General features: G+C 38.2%; 1 protein-coding gene across 1 annotated transcript in view; it reads left to right on the top strand.

The window, feature by feature from the left end:
* Positions 1-21,356, top strand: part of DMD (dystrophin) — a 1,614,661-nt gene that overhangs the window by 833,034 nt on the left and 760,271 nt on the right. The window contains exons 42-43 of the mRNA XM_042974140.1: positions 9,274-9,421; positions 11,609-11,758. Of these exons, the coding sequence (XP_042830074.1) occupies positions 9,274-9,421; positions 11,609-11,758 (298 nt within the window). The remainder of the gene's footprint in view (positions 1-9,273; positions 9,422-11,608; positions 11,759-21,356) is intronic.

The following is a 21,356-nucleotide window of genomic DNA, read 5'->3' as shown; positions in this document are numbered from 1 at the left end:
TTATGGCTTGGAATAAAATTTCCAGTAGAATGTTAAACATGGACTCAACATGGCTGCACCTCAGGCCACGTGGGTAGAGGTGAAAATGACGGTGACTAGAAAACTGAATGAGATGACTCAAACCGTGGGGCGCCTGGTGGCTCAGTCGGTTAAGCATCCGACCTCACCTCAGGTCGTGATCTCACAGCTGGTGAGTTCAAGCCCCACGTCGCGCGCTGTGTTCACAGCTCAGAGCCTGGAGCCTGCTTCCAGTTCTGTGTCTCCCTCTCTCTGCCCCTCCCCCCACTCACACTCTGTCTCTCAAAAATAAAGTTAAAAATTTTGTTTTTAAAAAGATGACTCAAAAAGTGCATCCACCAGGGGGCGCCTGGCTGGCTCAGTCGGTTGAGCGTCTGACTTTGGCTCGGGTCATGATCTCGCGGTATGTGAGTTCGAGCCCTGCCTTGGGCTCTGTGCTGACAGCTCAGAGCCCGGAGCCCGCTTCTGATTCTGTGTCTCCCTCTCTCTCTGCCCCTCCCCTGCTCATGCTCTGTCTCTCTCTGTCTCTGTCTCTGTCTCTCTCTGTCAAAAATAAATAAACATCAAAAAATTAAAAAGAAAAAAGTGCATCCGCCAAGGTGATGATTCCCATGTTGAACACGCACGTGAGGAAGGTATACACAATTACTGTATCTACTGTGAATGGGAAAATGTGTTCTTTCTAATATGGTGTATAATTTTCAGTTAATATGCACAATCAAATTAACTATGCAGTGTATATGGACAGGTGTTGATTCTGTCCACATCTTCTGAAATTTCTGTGTTCTAGTTCGCCCAAAACTTAGAGAAGTACTTCTTTTTTTTTTTTTTTTTTTTTGGAAGATGGGAGAGATGAGTATACAAAAAAAAAAAAATTCAAATGGGAAAATATCTAGCACTTGGCCTGAAACACTTGGTCGATCCTCTCTTTCTAAAATCATGCCATGTAGGGGCGCCTGGGTGGCTCAATCAGTTAAGCATGTGAGTTGATTTCGATGCAGGTCATGATCTCACAGTGGGTGAGTTCAAGTCCCGCATCTGGCTGGCAGCGCGAGGACCAGCTTGAGATTCTCGCTCTCCCCCCTCTCTGTGCCCCTCCCTTCTTCTCTAATTAAATACATACAAAAATAAATAAAACTTCAAAATCGTGCCATGATTTGGCACCCTTCCTCTTACCATAACCGCAGCTCCAGAGAACGTGTTCATTAAGAGTTAATGTGAAATTCATTGAATTTAACAGGACACCCATAACTCTTCCTTTCTGATTATGCAGATTTCTCCCCATCATGATATGTGCTTCCTTCAATTGCATTAAGAGCATTTGTAATGTAAATGGCAACAGAGCCAATATTTCAAACAGAAGCCATTCTTTAAAAAAAAAAAAAAAAAAGCTAAATGTATTGAAATGCCTCTAAAAGTAAAATATTTAGCACTTAATTGCAGACGGGTAATGTTAAATATCCCATTCATTATTATTACTACCACATGCCTGAATAAATCCTACCATAAGCATTAAGCGAGTAGGTAAACAAAGAAATAACACTTCATGTGATGAATGCCAATATAAAGCACGTTTAAACTGTTGTGTCAAGAGACAAGCCTGGAAATGCTAACTGTGTTCCTTTGCTCTTCTGCAATCATCTGAATACATAAATTCAAATTGCAGCTTTTAAAACTTCAAATCGAGGCTTTTGAAATTTCAGAAAACACATGCGCTTGAAAAAGCAGATTATAACAAGGTCCTGGTGGGATTTGGGCACCATCTTTTTTGTATTTCAAAGGATAAAAAACAAACCTGTAAAAGAAATGACTACCAAATGTTTTCATATTTAAAAAAGATGCTGTCCTTTTTAAAAAATTAAATCATCAGGAAACTTTTCCGCACACACTGTGTGAAGAGAAAGATTAGGGCAACCGGCTTCGCCAAAACTTTTACTTTTTCAGTCATGATGTATTCTATCTGGAAGTCCTGAAGAATTTTCTAGATTAGTATACAGTTACTATCCATAAGGTCATATGCAAGTCGCTGCCTTTCAAACTGATGCTGAAAGTTAATTAGAAAGCATACTTAATTATTTATAACGCATGGATGAGTCCCCAATACACTCCAAATGCCCTGTAAATATAGAAAATTTATCGGATTTGTACTGAAAAGACAGTAATTCTTCAGAAAATAATTTACTGATTTAATGGAATCCCTATCACAATCCCCGGTGAGATTTATTTTGATATTTGACCAAATGATGCTCATATTACAAAAGTTGGGATAGCTAAGTGCTTGATGTAGTGCATTACTGTCAAAAAATCTCCAGTAGATCAGTAAACAGAACCTCATTGCATATAAAACACAAAACAAAATGAGGCAATCACCACAAATCAATAGAAAATAAATTGTGCTCGGAGAAAAATATATCAATTTCTGAAAAACCCTTCAAGGTCAGAAACTTAGCTATGTAAATTGAAGATGGATTAAGTTTGTACTCTTTGAAATGAAAGCATAATGTCCTAGAATAATATAAAGGTGAATATTGAAGCAACTAGAGGATATTCATAATTTTCACGGTAGCGTCAGTGAAAAAGATAACAAAGAACATGACAACATTTTATTTAGAAACAAACAAAGCTATTAAATTTCCCAAGGTAAAAAGGAAGCTAGAAAAATAGTCTCGGTAGGTATTTTTCTGACTTTTTATTTTTTATCAAAGTGGATAATGTGAAAAGAGCTTCACCAAATAAAACACTGAGGAAAAATGGGCAACAGACACAGCAGAAGCAAATGACAAATACACACCAATACACAAATGTTTTTCAACTTTTCTAGTAACAAAAAGAAAATCCGTGGCGAACTATTTTTCTTCTTTCAAGCATATAAATCATCATGCACTACAGCAGTAAACGTGTGTTGAGACAAGTGTCTTATAACTGTTGGTGGAGGTGGATGGGAGTTCTTTATTGCCAGCATGGCGAAGAAATTTAGCAACGTGTATCTGAATCCTTAGTATTCTAATCGTTAACTTTTCTTCCTTATTCGAAGCAAATTAGCAGATCCGTAAGCCCAAATGCATAAACAAATGTATTTGCTATAGGGTTATTTGTTATAATGAAAAAGTGGAACCAAACTAAATGCCTACGAATGAAAGAATGGTGAGATACGGTGTACCTACTTATGGGTTATTGCTCAGATCTTAAAAATCAATTTTTCAAAGAATAATTAATGACCTAAGGAAATACAGTCGAATATTCAAGTTGGAAAATAGGTATACAGTGTTTATAGAGTGTAACACCAATTAAATATATAAATCCCAATTATCATGGTTAAGCACATTTTCCCTCTTTTCCTTGGCTGGATAGTCTTAAAAAAGAAAAAAAATACACAAGTAATTAATTTGAGACGTGTTTGAAGCAGAAGTTTGGGGATATTTGCTTTTAGAATTTTTTTCAAGGTTTGAGGCACTTTTGACGGGGGGTACGGGTATTACTTTTTCTTGCTCTTCAATTTTTGTTTGTTGGGTCTGGGATTTTTTTCTCTCCCTGATAGGGTCAATTTCTAGGTGAGGGCTGAGAAAAGCTTTACCCATCCGTCTAGGTTTTACATAGGTAAACTGATTTTAGCAAGGTTTTAGTGAACTAAAATGAGGAGGAAAATGGTAGGAGTAAGGTTGCTGCTCTCAGTATTTGGGACACTACGCAATATGACGGAGCCAGATACTGAAGGAGACAAAGATCTGCAAAAGAAAAAAGAAGAAAAAAGAACGATAAGGTAGACTCACAAACACCCTTGAAACCTAGACCCCAGTATTTGAACCACCTTAGAACTTGTAGATGAATAAAGGATGTCTCTAATGGGATTTTTCCCTTTAAGAATTGCTTCTCAGTCCAGAGTCTGTGGAAAAATGGTTCTATTCACATTCTAAAGCTGCCAGCAGTTGACAGGAGCCCTTTCACCCTAGGGGTTAGTAAGAAGTATCACCAGCGCTATGACTACCATGGGTGATTTCAACCTCCTCTACATGCTGTGCCCCAGTCCACGCCAGAGAACTCACGTGGGGTGAGATAGCCTTGTAGGGAGTATACTTTTTCTCACGAGGCTCTGTTTCGTCTCTTCTCCCCTTTCATTTCCCTAAAATCAAAGGGAGGGGTTGGAGATCATCCCTGAAAACAAGTACGTGGAATGCAAGCAGGGAAGACCATGTGGTTTTTCAGCTGCGTATTTGTTGAGCTGAAGCGCTCCTTCCCAAGTCCGTGTAGCTTTTCGAGCGGCCAGAAGAATACTCTGGGCGCTCCTTTGGCTTTTCCACATCACAGCTGGGCAAGCGGAGGAGGAGCAGGGAGCCACAGGTTAGCCATCCGCGAGAAAGGAATGAGTGGCTGTGCAATGGCCGTTTTCCTTTAATTTTTCAATTTAAATAAGCAGGAGGGAGAGTTGCTAATCTTTAATCTGAAAACGAAGGAAAAAATGGGCTCAGAAGGTGCCAAACGTGAAGTGTGAATTATTAGTGCAAAAGTTAGTTGACCGTGTTTTATCCACCGACCCGTTGCTGGGGATTCTGAAGTCTATATTTCCAGCTCTTTGAGCTCCAGGTCTCTTATTTTCTCTACTAGTGATTTCCCCTAAATATCTGATGCAACGAAATGCACTCTCATCTGGAGTAAATATGGTCCACTCAGCTAGATAAGGTGGAGGTACTCATAGACCAGATGTCATGGTCAAATGAAGAGCGTAGACTCTGGACCCAGATGACCCAGGACTGAATGCTCGACTGACCGCTTACTAGCTGTATGAGTTTGGGCAAAATACTAAGCCCAGTTTTCTTTCATCTGCAAATGAGAAAAGATGAGTACCGTGTCCTAGTAGGATTGTGGGGACTTGACACTTGATTCAGGGCTACCACGAAGTACTTGCTCACTAATTCCTAGCCACACATACCAGTCTGTCTCCTTTTCAAGTCCTGTTGAAGCACCTTCTCCATTTTACATGTATCCCGTCTTATTACGTCTTGACGATTTGAACCTTCAGGACTTCATCCCTGACCTCCTATGAGAGTCTCATACTTGATTCATCAGTCTCTTGTCATACAACCCTTAGGCACACCCGTTCTCCATAGTGTAGTCACAGTGAGCTTTGGATCAAATAAGTCTTGCCCTACTCAAAACCGTTAAGTGGTTCATCACCTACAAATTGAAACAAAACATTCTAGGTGCTTCATAACTCAACGTCTACTCACCTCACCAACTTCATCTCCTGACCCTTCCTGTATAAATCTTGAATACTTTGCTAACAGATAACGTTAGCGTAAGGCTTTAATGTAGACACCCTTACTTTTCATGTACAAGAGGGGCCAACACATTTGTCATTGGCAAAAACTTGCGTAATCAAACATTACGTCCCGTGGAAAGTAAAGCCAAATCTCACTGACTCTGTTCATGGAAAATGAGCTCAATCATCAGGCAGGTAATGCCGATAATAATACCCACTCACAGTTATAAACTAAAGATAGCAGTAAACAGTCATTATGTTATGAATTTTTAAAAAAATTCTGGACCTATCAGCAACTTGGTAGCAAGTGAAAGAACCCAAGTCATTATGTCAAGTGCTGGGAGGCTGTGCATATGAATTAAATTTCATCCGTTCTAACCTGCACATTTTATCCCATTCAAATCAGTGAAACCAGGATGGGTTTTACAGTCTCTGCTTGCCAGGACGCATACGGTTCCGAAGAAAGTCCAGGAAACAGTAGTGGAACCCTCTTAAGAAATGATATGTTGGCAACACTCTTGCCACCGCAGAGGATGCCAGGGTGAGGGTAAAGATAGAGGTCAATTATCCTGAAGGGAAAAGTGATATAAAGGAGAGGCAAGTTCTAAATACGACAAAGTTTTAGGACTACCTCACTAATTTTTCACGTATGTTTTACTTTTTATGTGTATGACAAAAAATATACAGAAATCTAAAAGAACAATTTCTTAATCGGAAAAGCTTCTAAATGATAACCCTTATCTAAACCCTTATCTAAATGATAAGGGTTGAATCAGTACCATGCCTTTTCCAGCTTGTGCCTGGCAGACCTTAGGATGATATTATATGACCTGCAAGTGAAGGTGTCTTCAGTTGCGTGAAATACTCTAGCACACATTGGCGAGTAAAGTAGACTGTGTTTCAGAATCAGTCTTACAAAGAATGGGAAAGATTCTTTTCTTTAAACTTTTTATATAAATAAATTCCAGTTACTTAGGGGAAACTGGGTGGCCCAGTCAGTGAAACGTCCAACTCTTGATTTCAACTAGAGTATGATCCCAGCGTGGTGGGATGGAGCCCACGTGGGGCTCTGTAATGGGTATGGAGCCTGCCTAAGATATTCTCTCTCTCTCTCAAATAAACAAATTCCAGTTAACATATAGTGTATTATTAGTTTCAGGTGTAGAATATAGTGATTCGACACTTCCATACATCACCCGGGGCTCATCGCAACAGGTGCACGTTTTAATCCCCATCACCTATCACTATTATGAAGAATGGGAAAGATTCTTTTCAAAGAGAAACACATTTAAAATGGAAAAGCATGATGGCAGAATGCATTCATTAATGCAACAGTTATTGATTTGCTATCTGTTTTCTGCCATCCATTGTTCCAGGAGCAAGAATTATGGCAATAAATAAAAATCTTGGCTGTCAGGAAGCTTCATTTCATGTGATAGACATCATATAAAATAACACAAGTATAGTGTTTGTGCCTTTCAAGAACTAGGAATTTGGTAGGAGAGGTGTCGTTTTCTTTAGGGTCATCAGGAAAGACCTGCCGGAGATGATGGTTGAGGGAAGGACATTGAAGGCAGAAAAATACAGCAAGTACGAAGAGTCAGAAGCAGGGACCCATGTAATGTACTTGAGGAGCACAGCAAGGAAGCTAGAGGGCTTCAAGAAGGATAAGAGAAATACAGAGTAGTTGGAAACGAAGTCTGAGAAGTCAGGAGATTAGGGATCGGCAGATTTCCTAGATCAGTGCTGGTCAATAGAAAAATAAGGTGAGGGGCGCCTAGGTGGCTCAGTCAGTTAAGCGTCCAACTTTGGCTCAGGTCATGGTCTCGTGATTTGTGGGTTCGAGCCCCCATATCGGGCTCTCTGCTGCCAGCACAGAACCTGCTTCAGATCCTCTCTCTCTCTCTCTCTCTCTCTCTCTCTGTGCCCCTCCCCTGCTTGCTCACTCTCTCTCTCTTTCAAAAATAAATAAATATTTAAAAAAAAAAAAAAAGGAGTTGAGCTGCTTATGTAATTTAAACTTGTATAGCTGCTACATGTTTTTAAAAGGAAGTAGGGACAGGTGAAATGAATATATCTTATTTAATCCAATATATTAAAAATATTACTTCAACCTGTACATGATATAGAAAGTACTAAGGAGCTGTTTTCCCTTCTTGAAAAAAATGTTTCAAATACTTTTGTTTTTTACAGCAGTTGTAGGTGCTCAGCGAAGTTGAATAGAAGGTACAGAGATCACTTTGATATCTGGTGTATATTTTACACTTAAAGCACATCTCAGTTCCCCTTACATCATTTCAGGTGCTCAGTAGCCACAGGGAAGGTGTCTACCATTTTGGACGGTACAGATCTAGACCCTCATAGCACGCTGTACGGACTTTGACTTTGCTGTGAACAAATTGGGAAGCAAGAGAAGAGTTTTGACTGTGACAGTGACATGACATGACTTGGGTGTCCGTAAGATCCCATATCATGACTTGGGTTTTCATGAGATCTGCTTTTTTGAGATTAGACAGAGAAGAGAGTGTCCCCTCACATGCCCCAGAACAGAATTTGAACAAGCTCCCAACCTAGAGCAAAACTGAGTAGAGACAAGCATACATTCAAAAGTGGACCTGGTTTGGGAAGTAGTGTAAGAGTAGTTCTCTCAACGCCCTGTCTTTGCACAGGCTGTAAATAAGATAGGCTGCGTCTTATTTCGACCCATGGGGATCTCTTGTTTCCTCTCATGGACTGAGATCATCAGGGCAAGCTATGCAACATATCTTTCTTTAATCCTCATGCCCAGTAGCCTTGCTGGAAGTTAGTAAGCCCTCAATAAATATTTGTTAAATTGAAACAAAAACAATAGCTACACATCCCCCAAATGGAAACATTCCAGCTATCCACCAACAGAGATATGTATTTAGATAGTTCAATACTCTGCAGCCAGGAGAATAAACAAATTAAGCTCTATGCCACGTGGTTGATTATTGTAAACATTCTGTTGAGTGAAAGAGACAAGACACAAAAGAGGATATAGCATATCATTCCATATACTCAGTGTTCAATATAGACAACATAATCGAAGTTGACAGGATACTGGTTATACTTGGAAAAAATGCCTGCAAGGGACAAGAGGGGCCCCTGGGCTTCTGATGACATTCTATTTTTCTGGTTATTTGTATACTTTTAAAAAATATTTTGAGCTCTTCAGTCATATGTGTACTTCTATATATATGTATATATATAGAAGTGTATATAGACATATACATATATATATATGTATTTATATTTTACTTCAATTAAAAGCTTACATACAGGAGATAGATCTCTCAAAAGTTATTTGAGGTGCAGACCATTTTGTTCAACGGTGTTACTATTCAGCATGTAAGGATAAACTTATGGCCAATAAATGAATAACATATTTTAACTCAGTTTTCTTCTTTCCTCCAAAAAAGATGGTGAATCATAATTTGGAAAACATTTTAACATGCAATAACTTAGTGTTGTTTTTTTTATTCCCTTGTTTTTATTTTTAACCCTACAATTTACCAGAAAGGTGTATTTTTTTAAGCACGTTAAAACATGCAACTTTATATTATGTAGTTGTTCCACATAATATACAGTACAGAGAACAGCCCCTCAGAACTAAGAATTATTCAACCCTAAATGTCAGTAGTGCTGACGTTGAGAAACACTAATTTCATGACATAATGTTGTTGGAATTTTAAAATTAGAATTTTTTCTTCACTAGTTTTTATCTCTTATATTTTAGAGATTTTTGAGAGATTAAAATTGCTTTGTTCAAAGTAAATGAATTTTGTTTAAAAATGTGTATTGCTAAAAAAAAAAAAAATGTGTATTGCTAACATCTTTTAATTTGTTTCTTTCCTTGAAAGTGTTACCATGGTTTTTGTTTGTTTGTTTGTTTGTTTGTTTGTTTCTGAGTTTCCTTTAAAAAAAAGAAAAGTTTGAGAAATAAGTTGTTTATACCAGTTTTATTCTTATTTCTCCAGGCTAGAGGAACAAAAGAATATCTTGTCAGAATTTCAAAGGGATGTAAATGAATTTGTTTTATGGTTGGAAGAAGCAGACAACGTTGCTAATATTCCACTTGAACCTGGGAATGAGCAGCAGCTAAAACAAAAACTTGAACAAGTCAAGGTAATTTTGTTTTCTAAAAACCTCCAAGGACTACTTGTATAAAGAGTATATGAGTCTATTTTTTAATATATTTAATCATTGATTTCCTGCCCATTACATTATTGATAGGTCATCCGTAAATTTTCTCAAAGCTTTATTTTGTTTTAACCCAGCGTTTCCCAATGAGCATATTTTTTTGTAAAAAAAAAAAAAAAAAATCTGTGTGCGTGTGTGCGTGTGTGTGTGTGTGTGTGTGTGTAAAATATGGCAGTATTTTGCAAACTAACTTGAAATTAACTTTGCACATATTGGAGAATTCTGCAACTGCAAATTATTTCAAAAACCGGAGAGACTCTAGAAATGAATCCTATTTCTTAGGAAAGATCATAATTGCCAAATCAATCTCACTATCTCAGCCTCTAATTAGAGGTGTTCGATTCGCCTGAAACAATGTTTGTTTTGTCTGGGACTGGTTGGGAGCGCGTGGTGTTGGTTCACATTCTATACTGGTTGAATAGGCATCCAGCTTATTCAAGTGGCTTTTCATGCCTTCCTACTGTGATGTCTGCTTAGTACTGATTACCCCAGCTGGCTGACTGACATGCGCTGATTGTGCAGTTCGATTAACTTCCATGGTTTTAGTCTCAGGAAAGAAACTTATTTGGATCTGTTTTGCTGTAATTCTTGAAGGGAAGGTGAAAGGGAAAGGGAAATTAACATTTAATCATCCTCTATTATGTGCTAAGTATTAGATGTACTTACATCTGCTATTTTATTTAATCTTCATATAAAACTTTCAAAACGGTTGCTGTTATTCTCATTTTACAAGGTCATACAATCAAAGGGAAATGAAATTGCTCTTTTATCAATGATTCAGTTGGTTTGTACATGCAAATTAGACTCCAATGTCAACCACTTATTTCTGTGAAACAAGAAATTTGTACCTGAAGAGAGGATAAAGTATAAAAATAAAATTAATGTTAAATTCGGTGAACAGATACTGAGTCCCTACTATCTATCAGATATCAGAAAAAAAAAAAAAAGAAAACAAGTTTTGGATCTGTAGTTCATCTGAAGGTGAGGCTGTCATAAGAAAATGAACTCAGTCTTGTTCTTGAAAATCAATCTTTCCTGCATGTATTGAGTGTTATATATAGCAATATAATTGATAACTCATTTAAGAGACATGTTTAGTGGGATTTACTTATTAATAAACAGGCATTGATTTTCTTTTCTCCTTAGACAGTCTAGATCAGCAGTGTCCAATAGAACTTTCTGTAATGATGGTAATGCTCTATATTATCCACTACAGTAACCACAAGCTGCATGTGCCTTTTGAGTACTTGAAAGGTAGTATGACTGAGGAACTAAGTTTTTAATATTATTGAAATTTAATTAATTTAAATTCAAATAGCCTCATGTAGGTAATGATACTATTTTGGACACTGCAGCTCTAGGTGGCACAAATAAATAAAGAAAACCATGGCAGTTTTGTAAGTCTTGGGAAAGGGCATTTATAAAGTGATGCTGAATGAATAAAAGAAATTCAGGAATGTGGAGGAGTTACAAATAAGGGTTCTTGAATGAAATTGCCCAAGTTTGAACCACAGCTCTGTCGCTCGCTGCTTTTGTGTCCTTGGAGCTGGTATTTAACCTCTTTGTTGGGATTTAAGGTCTCTGTCTCAGTCTTCTTCCGTATAACATGAAGATAATAGGGTCTACCTCATAGAATTGTATTATATCAGTTAACTTTCATAATATGTGAAGAGGTCAACACAGTGTCTTGTACCGAGTATGTTCTCAGTATTAGTTATCTCTAGATATGATAATGCATTTTCTTAATCAGTAGTAAATTATAGCATGGAGGCTTAGTACCTGAGAGGATGATGAATTTACCCAGATTGTTCTATTTCTGATTGCGATGTGTTATTTTGGAGCTCATCCTGCCGTGTAACACCTTGTTTTTCTTGAAAAGAATCTTTGAGGGGTGAGATATGCTGGTCCTTTCTAGGATAGGCCTCTCTACTTGGGAGTGAGTGCTTTGGTCCATCAGTTCTGTACTCTTTAGAAAGTGGTTTGTATTTGAGGTACCCGTTGGCCTTCAGTCAAGTTGCTTCATTTTGAGAGACTAATCAGTAGAGACAAAGACAAGATAGTTGGAATTGTGCTGTAATTCATTTTAAATGTTGTCGCATTTGTCTGTTTCAGTTACTGGCGGAAGAGTTGCCCCTGCGCCAGGGGATTCTAAAACAATTAAATGAAACCAGAGGAACAGTGCTTGTAAGTGCTCCCATAAGCCCAGAAGAGCAAGATAAACTTGAAAATAAGCTCAAGCAGACAAATCTTCAGTGGATAAAGGTTAGACATTAACCATCTCTTCTGTCACATGTGTTAAATGTTCCAAGTGTTTATATTTGTTTTGGTTCATGGGTGTTTTATTGCTGGGGGCGGGGGGCGGTGAGTGGTGGGGGCCCGGTATGTGGATTGTTTTTCCAACCTGACCGTCTGGTTTGGCCATATGATGCATTATAGTTGGAAAGAATGGTGATGGTGGATGACAATATATTCATGAGCAAATGCCAAAATATTACTTTGCGTTGTTACTTTGCGTGAGCCACTCTAAGGAACGAGACTGGAAAAGGGATGAAGTAGTTCAGCGTTCGGGTGCATATTGATGGTCTTTAAGCAAGTTGGAGGTGGTCCACTTCAACAAAGATTATGAATCACAATTACTTATCCTTACTTCTGGCGCAGACTTAGTCAGTGAGTAGCGCACACTAACCTTCTCCCAAAGGTGTTCCATGTATTTGTTTCTTTGTTCATTCAGTTCCTTAGGTTTGCTTAGTCACCTAACTTGTGAGTCTTTGGCTTTCTACCTTGGATACTTTATAACTTTAATATTTTTAAATACTTATCGTGTTAATGCATACGTATTCTTTAAAATCAGTGGCGCGTATGAATTGATCACGCAAAGCAACATCGATCTATCAAAGGCAATTCTTTTCCCATCGTACTGCTGTGAACATCTGTGCTGGCTCAATAACAATGACCCCAAAGTGACTCCTGCCCCAGGAGAGAGGAAGAAAAGCACACAAATTCATCTGACTATCGCCCCAGCAGACTGGGGCTGGGGTCAGACATATGGTCTGACTATGAGTCCCACCCACCAACAAAATCTTCTTAGGAAACTACATTAAGAAGAGCACCCTCCAGTTCACTGCTTCTTTTCCTTGTGACTGTGTCTGTCCCTCCACCAATACCATCCTGGCTCAATAACAATCTTCAGCTTTACTGGGACGTAATTCGCATGCCATACAATACATCCGTTTTAAAAAGTATATTTCAATGATTTTGGTGTATTTATTGTTTGTAATTGTGGGAAAATACATATAACATAAATTTGTCATTTTCATGAGTTTTACGTGTGCAATTCAGTGTCATTTATTACATTCACACTGTGCAGCCATTACAGTCATCTATTTCCAAAGCTTTGTCATTGCCCCAAACAAAAATTCTGTAAACATTAAGCAGTAACCCCACATCCAGCTACCCACCCACACAAAATGATCTCTAATCTACTTTCTGTCTCTATGAATTTGCCTGTTCTAGATAGATTTTAAAAGTAAACTGACTCTTTATCTGTCCCTTTGTGTGTAAATTATTCCACTTAGCATGTTTTCAAGGTTCATTCATGTCGTAGCAGGTATCATGATTTTATTCCTTTTTATTTTTTTTTTAATTTCTTTTAACACTTCTTTATTTTTGAGAGACAGAGAGAGAGAGAGAGAGAGAGAGAGAGAGCATGAGCGGGGGAGGGGCAGAAAGAGGGGGACAAAGAAGCCAAAGCAGGCCCCAGGCTCTGAGCTGCCAGCGCAGAGTCCGATGCGGGGCTCACACCCATGAACCATGAGATCATGACCTCAGGTGAAGTCGGAAGCTTAACTAACTGAGCCACCCAGGCACCCCTCCTTTTTATTTTTTTAATGTTTATTTATTTATTTTGAGAGAGAGAATACGAGCAGGGGAGGGGCAGAAAGAGAGGGAGGGAGAGAGAGAGGGAGGGAGGGGAAGAGAGAGAGAGAGTGAGAGAGAGAGAGAGAGAGAATATGAATGAATCCCAAGTAGGCTCTGCACTGCTAGCAAAGAGCCCAATGCAGAGCTTGAACTCCCCAACCGTGAGATCATGACCCGGGCCGAAATCAAGTGTTGGACGTTTAACCGACCGGTGCCCCTATTCCTTTTTATAACTGAATGCACTTCATGGTCTGCATACATGCAATTGTTTTGTTTAAGATTTGAGGGTCTGTCTGATCATCTAACACCTCCATTTTTGTTCTTTTTAGTCCACATTATCTTTGCTATTTTTGGCTCATTGATATACCAAGTACATTTAGAATCAGTTTATCGATTTTTACTGATGCTTGACAGGATAGTGATGGAATTATGTTGAATTTGTAGATCAGTTAACATTTTTACAATATGGAGTCATCTGATCTGTGAAAATGATATATCCCTTCATTTATTTAGGTCTTCTTGAATGCTTTTTTCCAATCATATCTTTCCATGTTCAGTGCAGAAGACCTGCACGTTTTATTAGATTTTGTCCCCAATATTTGACATTTTGATCCTATGATACATGGAATTTCATTTTGAATTTTATTTTCTCTTTGGTGTTGGTTTATAAAAATATAATAGATTTTTGTATATTATGCACATATTCATTGCCCTTGCTAAATTCACTTATTAATATTAATAGTTTTCAGCATCTTTTGCATTTTTTATGTGCACAGTTGTGCCATCAAATAGAGGTAGTTTCCCCATTTTCAATCCTTAGGATTTTATTTTTTTATTTTTTTATTTTTTGCACAGACTAGGCCCTCCAATACAATGTTTACTGGAGGTGGCAATTATGGGAAACGTTGGCTCATTCCCGGTGTCAGGTGGGAAGCTCTCAATAACTTAGCATTAAATAATGTACTTGTTGTAGGACATTTTATAGGTTCTTTTAATCAAATTAAAGAATATCTCCTTATTCCCAATTCATGTTTTTATTATGAACAGGTATTGAATATATTCAGATGATGTTTCTGTATCTATTGAGCGTATGATTTTTCCTTTGTGTGAGTGCGGCAAACTACAGCCATTGGTTCCGGAATGTGAAACTACTCTGGAATCCCTGAAAGAAATCATACTGGTCATGAGGTCTTGTGCTACTTACAGATGGTTGGAGTCATTTTCTAATATGTCGTTTGGGATTTTTGTATTGTTCATGACAGAAAATGGTCTGTATTTTGTTTTTTTATAATATCCTTCTCAAGTGTGGATAGCAGTGTTAGGCTTGTCATAAAAATTACTGGAGAAGTGGTCTCTCTTTTTTTTCTGGAAGAAATTGTTGACAATTGGTATTATTTCCAAGGTGTTTCAGAGAATTCAATTGTAAAGCCATCTGATGATGAAGCTTTTGTGTGTGTGTGTATGGGAAAGTTTCTGATGATTGGTTCAATTTCTTTAATAGATACAGGGATGGATAGATTTTTTCTTTGTGTGTGTGTGTGTTTGTGTGTGTAATCTTTTATAAGTTGTGTATTTCAAGGATTTTGTCTATTTCCATGTCCTTTTCTCTTTTTGAGGTTGTGGACTTTATTCATGCAGCCAGTGGTCTTTTATATATTTATATAAACCTATTTATTATATATTTGTATGATATTTATTATATAAATATATTTATATTCATATTTATGAAGAAGAATGAGCAAATCGACTGTTTTTACTCTGTGTGCTAAGGAAGAGAACTGACTGTCTTGCTAAAAGATATTCAAGTTCTGTACTGCAGTGGGCTTTATGGTGAGGTATGCACAACACCTGCCGAGATTCAGCTCAGGTACCAAGTTTAATTTCTTTAGATAAGAATCACATACTTCTTATTTATCTTGATTCATATTTATTTTTGCTTCTAAGTAAATGTTAAGGACAGGCCATTCATTGTGTGGTAGTTTCGAGCTAGGGGCGAATTTCCATCTACAGACTTTAGTACCGCAAGTTTAACCCACCTCTTAGCCCCACCCATCATGGTATCTTTCATCCGGTTGCCCAATTCTGCCAAGGTCAGATCCCCCCGTACCTAGGGCTACTTCTCCTTTATATGTCTTCATGTATGCCCTACTCATATATGCTTTAGACCTTCCGAAAATGTTTTAAAACCTCACATCCATTTTTGACAACAGTTCTAGTGCTTTACTGAGCATATTTAATACCTGTTAACTTTGTTCTATCCAAAATGTAAAGCAAACTGTAATCCTTTATACCAGGGGCCAAGAAGATACTGGTGGACTATAATTTTCACATAATATAAAATGCCTTATTTCAAAGATGACACAAATTGCTTTTTAAGTATTAGGTATGGAAAAGTTATACTGAGAAAAGTTTATGTAGATGATGGGAAAAGAAAAACAAAACAAAACTAGAGACTTCACTAGGCAGGGAGGGGGGTGTCCAACATGGTAGCATAGGAAGGTCCTGAACTCACCTCCTCCCACGGACAGAGTGAAGATACAGCTACATATGAAATAGTTCCCCCGGAAAAACAGCTGAAAACTAGCTGAGCAGTTCCTCCATGACCAAGGATAAAAGTGCCACATCAAAACAGACAGGACAGGCAGAGACACTCTCTCTCCAGAAACCTCACCGCTGGCATGGCAACCCATAATCGGCATGGATTTCACGAAACGGCAACTTCTACCTGAGCAGCAAGGAGTTCATGTTCCACAGCAGCCACCCCAACTCATGGGACCTGCGCTGCAGAGATGAGCCCCCAAAACATCTAGCTTTGCAAACCATTGGGTCTTCCCTCCAGAAGATACCCAAAGTGCTGTAGGGAACTGAGATACTGCTCTTAAAGGGCTTACACACAGACTCCCTTGCCCCAGGCTCAGGACAGTGGTAGCAGTTTGGAAAATGCCTAGACTGTTTATGAAGGAGACCCATTTGCTAATCATCAAGAGTGAGGTAGGGGGGCAGGAATCTGCTGGGAACCTCTCCCAGATGGAAATGCTGGTCAGTGCCACTTTTGCGCTCTCCCATGCTAGCACAGGCAGGCTTGCATAGTTCTTGAAATCTCTGGCTTCCCTGCCAAAGCCATGGGCAACACGTGTTTCCTGCACTCTCCCACTGCCTTGCCAAGGCCAACAGATGTGCCCACCCAATTCCTGAGCTCTCCAGCTGCCTTGCTGAAGTCAGGAGGTGCACACAGGCCACACGGGGCACTCTCCTTGACTGCCTAACTTTGGTGGCCAGAAAGGCTTGCATTCCTGAGTCCCATGGGACTGTAACGATGAGGGAGATAGTTTTGGGCAGGCCTTCACACCCAGGGCACAGTATAGACAGCAGACTGAAATATACCGGAGTTTTTCTGTCAAAAAAAAACCTATTTTCCTGGAGGTTCAGCCTGGGGGGCAGATTTCAAGTTTGCCACAGACATAGAAACTATGGATGTGCTCTCAGGGAAGGTAGGTCAGGGGACACTATCTGTGTCCTTTCTCTTGACCTCACTCTACTTCACTAGTACCTCTCAGAAACGACCTCGTATACTCAACTGTTGCTACTTTTTGTAACGCTCACCCGGCGGACACTTCTGGATCTCCTGGTCTGGGTGATGCCAGGGTTCATGATTGTGGCCCCACAGGACTGTATATATTTGCATTTTTAAAAGCTGCAGCCTGAGCATCTGTATCCAAATCAGCCTAAAACTCAGAGCTGACCGAGATCCCCTCCCTTGGGAACAGTCCAAGGTCTTGGTACATCCTCAATGACTGAAACCTATCGAGAATAAATGAGCCTGCTTAGACGATTGCAGAGATTCAAGAAACAAACAAGAGCTAGGGCAAAGCTGAACGACAAGTTTCATCTCCTACACAAGGCTATTCCTTCAAGGCTGAGAGAGGTAGCTGTTTCTCCTAATACATAGAAACAAACGTAAAGAGTCCTGTAACATGAGGGAATAGAGGAATACATTCCAAAGGAAAGAGCAGGATAAAACTTCAGAAAGAAAAACAAAAACTTAACGAAATGGAGTTAAGTAATTTACCTGTTAAAGAGATTGAAGGAACCGTGATCACTTTGTTCACAAAACTTGGGAGAAGAATGGATGAACATTGTGAGAACTTCAACAAAGAGATAAAAGATATCAGGAAGTACAAAACAGAGGTTTCAGGGTTGAAGGATACAAAAACAGAACTGAAAACACACTAGAGACATTCAGTAGCAGCCAAGACAAAACAGAAGAAAGAATTCGTGGGCTAGAGTACAGTGCCCCAGAACTCACCCACATATAACAGCATATAGAAAAAATAATTTTAAAAAGTCAGTATAACTTAAGGCACCTTGGGACAATATCAAGTGGAATGGCATTCACATTATAGAGGTTTAGCAGAAGAGAGAAAGGGGAAGAAAACTTATTTTAAGAAATAATGGCAGAAAACTTCTCTAACCTGGTGAAGGAAATAAACATTCAGATCCAGGAATCCTAGAGAGTTACAAATAAAACGAACTAAAAGATTTTCACAATAAGACACATTGTAGTGAAAATGTCAAAAGTAAAGATAAAGACAGAATCTTAAAAGTAACGAGAAAAAAAAATGCATTATATACAAGGGAACTCCCATAAGAATCCCAGCAGATTTTTTTAAATTATTTTGATTTTTTTTTAATTTATTTTTGAGACAGAGAGAGACAGAGCATGAGCAGGGGAGGGGCAGAGAGAGAGGGAGACACAGAATCTGAAGCAGGCTCCAGGCTCCGAGCTGTCAGCCCAGAGCCCGACGCGGGGCTTGAACTCACGGACTGTGAGATCATGACCTGAGCTGAAGTCAGACGCTTAACTGACTGAGCCACCCAGGCACCCCAGAATCTCAGCAGATTTTTAAGCAGAAAGTTTTCAGGCCAGAAGGGAGAGGCATGATATATTCAAAATTCTGAGAGGAAAAAACTTCCAACCAAGAATACTCTATCTGGCAGGGTTATCATGCAGAATTGGAGGAGAAATCAAGAGTTTTCCAGATAAGCAGAAGCTGAAGGCATTCATCACCTTTAAACTGGCCTTAAAAGAAAAGTTCCAGGGAGTTCTATAAGCTGAAAAGAAAGGGCACTAATTAGTAACAAGAAAACATGAAAGTATAAATCTCACTAGTACTGGTAAATATGTAGAAAAGATAGTAGGTTAACCACTTACAAAGTTAGTGTGATGGTGGTGCGCCTGGGTGGCTCAGTTGGTTAAGCGTCTGACTTTGGCTCAGGTCATGATCTCACAGTTTGAGTTCAAGCCCTGCATTAGGCTCTATGCTGACAGCACAGAGCCTGCTTGGGATTCTCTCCCTCTGTCCCTCTCCCACTCATTCTCCCTTCCCCTCTCTCTCAAAAATAAAATAAACATTTAAAAAAAGCTAGCATGAAGGTTAAAAGACAAAAGCAGTAAAAAAAATAAAACTACAATAATTATTTAAAGGATATATTTTTTAACGTTTATTTATTATTGAGAGACAGAGAGAGACAGAGTATGAGTAGGGGAGGGGCAGAAGGAGAGGAAGACACAGAATCCAAAGCAGGCTCCAGGCTCTGAGCTGTCAGCACAGAGCCTGACGTGGGGCTCGAACTCACAAACTGCAAAATCATGACCTGAGCTGAAATTGGACACTTAACCTACTGAGCCACCCAGATGCCCCTAAAGAATATATAAAATAAAAAGAATGTAAATTGTGACAACAAAAATATAAAAAGGGAGTGGGTTTGGAAAAGAAAAATTTTAGAATGCATTCAAATTTGAGTTGCTATCAACTTAAAATAGACTGTTAGATTTATAGGATGCTGTGAGAGCTTCGTGTAACCCTAAAGCAAAAACCTGTAGCAGGTATGCAAAAGATAATGGGAAAAGAATCTAAACATTACACTAAAGAAAGTCATCAAACCACCAGGGAATAGAGTAAGAAAGGAACAGAGAACTACAAAACAATTGGAAAACAATTAACAGAATGACAATAATAAGTACATACTTACCAATAATTACTTTAAGTGTAAATGTATTAAATGTTTCAATCAAACCACATGGAGTAACTGAATAGATAAAAAAAAAAAAGACCCATATATATGCTGTCTAAAAGAGATACACCTCAGATATAAGAATACACTGAGACTGAAAGTGAAGGGATGGAAATCAGTATTTTATGCTAATGGAAATCAAAAGAAAGCTGATGTACCTACATAATCAGGCCAAAAAAAAAAAAAAGACTTTAAAACAAAAACTGTAAAAAAAGACAAATAAAGGCATTAAGTAGTGGTGAGGGGAGTCAGTCCAACAAGAGGATATAATATGTGCAAATATTTATGCACCCAACATACTTAGCACCCGAGTATACAGAGCAGACCTTAACAGACCTAAAGGAGGTAAGAAATAGAAAGCCATACAAAATACAGTAATAGCAGGGGACTGTGATACCCTACTTATATCAATGAATAGATAATTCAGACAGAAAATCAGCAAGGAAACATTGGCCTTAACATATCAGACCGATGGACTTAATAGAGAAATATAAAATATTCCATCCAAAAGCAGAATACATATATTCTCAAAAGCACATTGGACATTCTCCAGAGGAGAGCATATGTTAAGTGCTTAAGTTAGTCAAGTCTCAATAAATTTAAGAGACTGAAATCATATCAAGCACATTTTCCAACCACAATGGTATAAAACTAGAAAGCAATTACAAGAGGGAAAAAAATGGAAAATTCACAAATATGTGGTGATTAGACAATACTCCACAACCAATGAATCAATGAAGAAATCAAAGGAGAAATGAAAAAAAAATACTTGAGACAAACGACAATGGTAATATAACAATACAAAATCTATGAGATATAGCAAAAGCAGTTCTAAGAGGGATGTTCATAGTGATAGAAGTTTACCTCATCCAAACTGATTTTATGAGGCCATCATGAGTCTGATAACAAAACCAGACAAGAATACCACAGATATAAAGGAAGAAAGGAAAGAAGGAAAAGAAATTGTAGGCCAATATTCCTCATGAACATACATGCAAAAATCCCCAACAAAATAGTAGCAAACCTGATTAAACAATACATTAAAAGGATCATACACCATGCTCAAGTGGGATTTGTTCCGGGGATGCAAGAATGGTTCTGCATCCACAAATCAATCAATGTGATATGCCACATTAGCAAAATGAAGGATACAAATTACATAGTCATCACAATAGATGGAGACAAAGCACTTGGCAAAATTCAATATCCATTTATGATCAAAAATTCCCAATAAAGTGGGTATAGATGGAACATACCTCAACATAATAAAAGCCATATATCAAGCCCAAAGTTAACATCATACTCAATGGTAAAAAGCTGAGAGCTTTTTCTCTAAGATCGGGAACAAGGCAAGGATCCCCACTCATGCTACTTTTATGCAACATAGTATTGGAAGTCTGAGCCACAGCAGTTAGGCAGGAAGAAGAAGTAAAAGTCATCCAAAGTGGAAAGGAAGAAGTAAAAATGTCACTATTTTTGGACACCATGATTTTATACAGAATTTATATTTATTTTCTCTGTAGACTTTATATAGAAAACTCTCAAGACTACTGTAAAACTGTTAGAACTAAGAAACAAATTTAATAAACTTACAGAGCACAAAATCAATACATAAAAATCTGTTGCATTTATATATACTAACAATGAACTATCAGAGAAATTTTAAAAACAGTCTCATTTATAATTTCATCCAAAGAATGAGATACGTAGGAATAAATTTAACCAAGGCAGTGAAAGATCTGTACTCTGAAAACTATAAAATATTGATGAAAGAAACTGAAGAAGACACAAATAAATGGAAAGCTATTCCATGTTCAAGGATTGGAAAAATTAATTTTGTTAAAACATACTACCCAAAGCAAAGTAC

This window comes from Panthera tigris, chromosome X (assembly GCF_018350195.1).
Source record: "Panthera tigris isolate Pti1 chromosome X, P.tigris_Pti1_mat1.1, whole genome shotgun sequence".
NCBI lineage: Eukaryota > Metazoa > Chordata > Mammalia > Carnivora > Felidae > Panthera > Panthera tigris.
The sequence above is the reverse complement of the archived record's forward strand: the minus strand, read 5'-3'. Positions and strand labels throughout refer to the sequence as shown.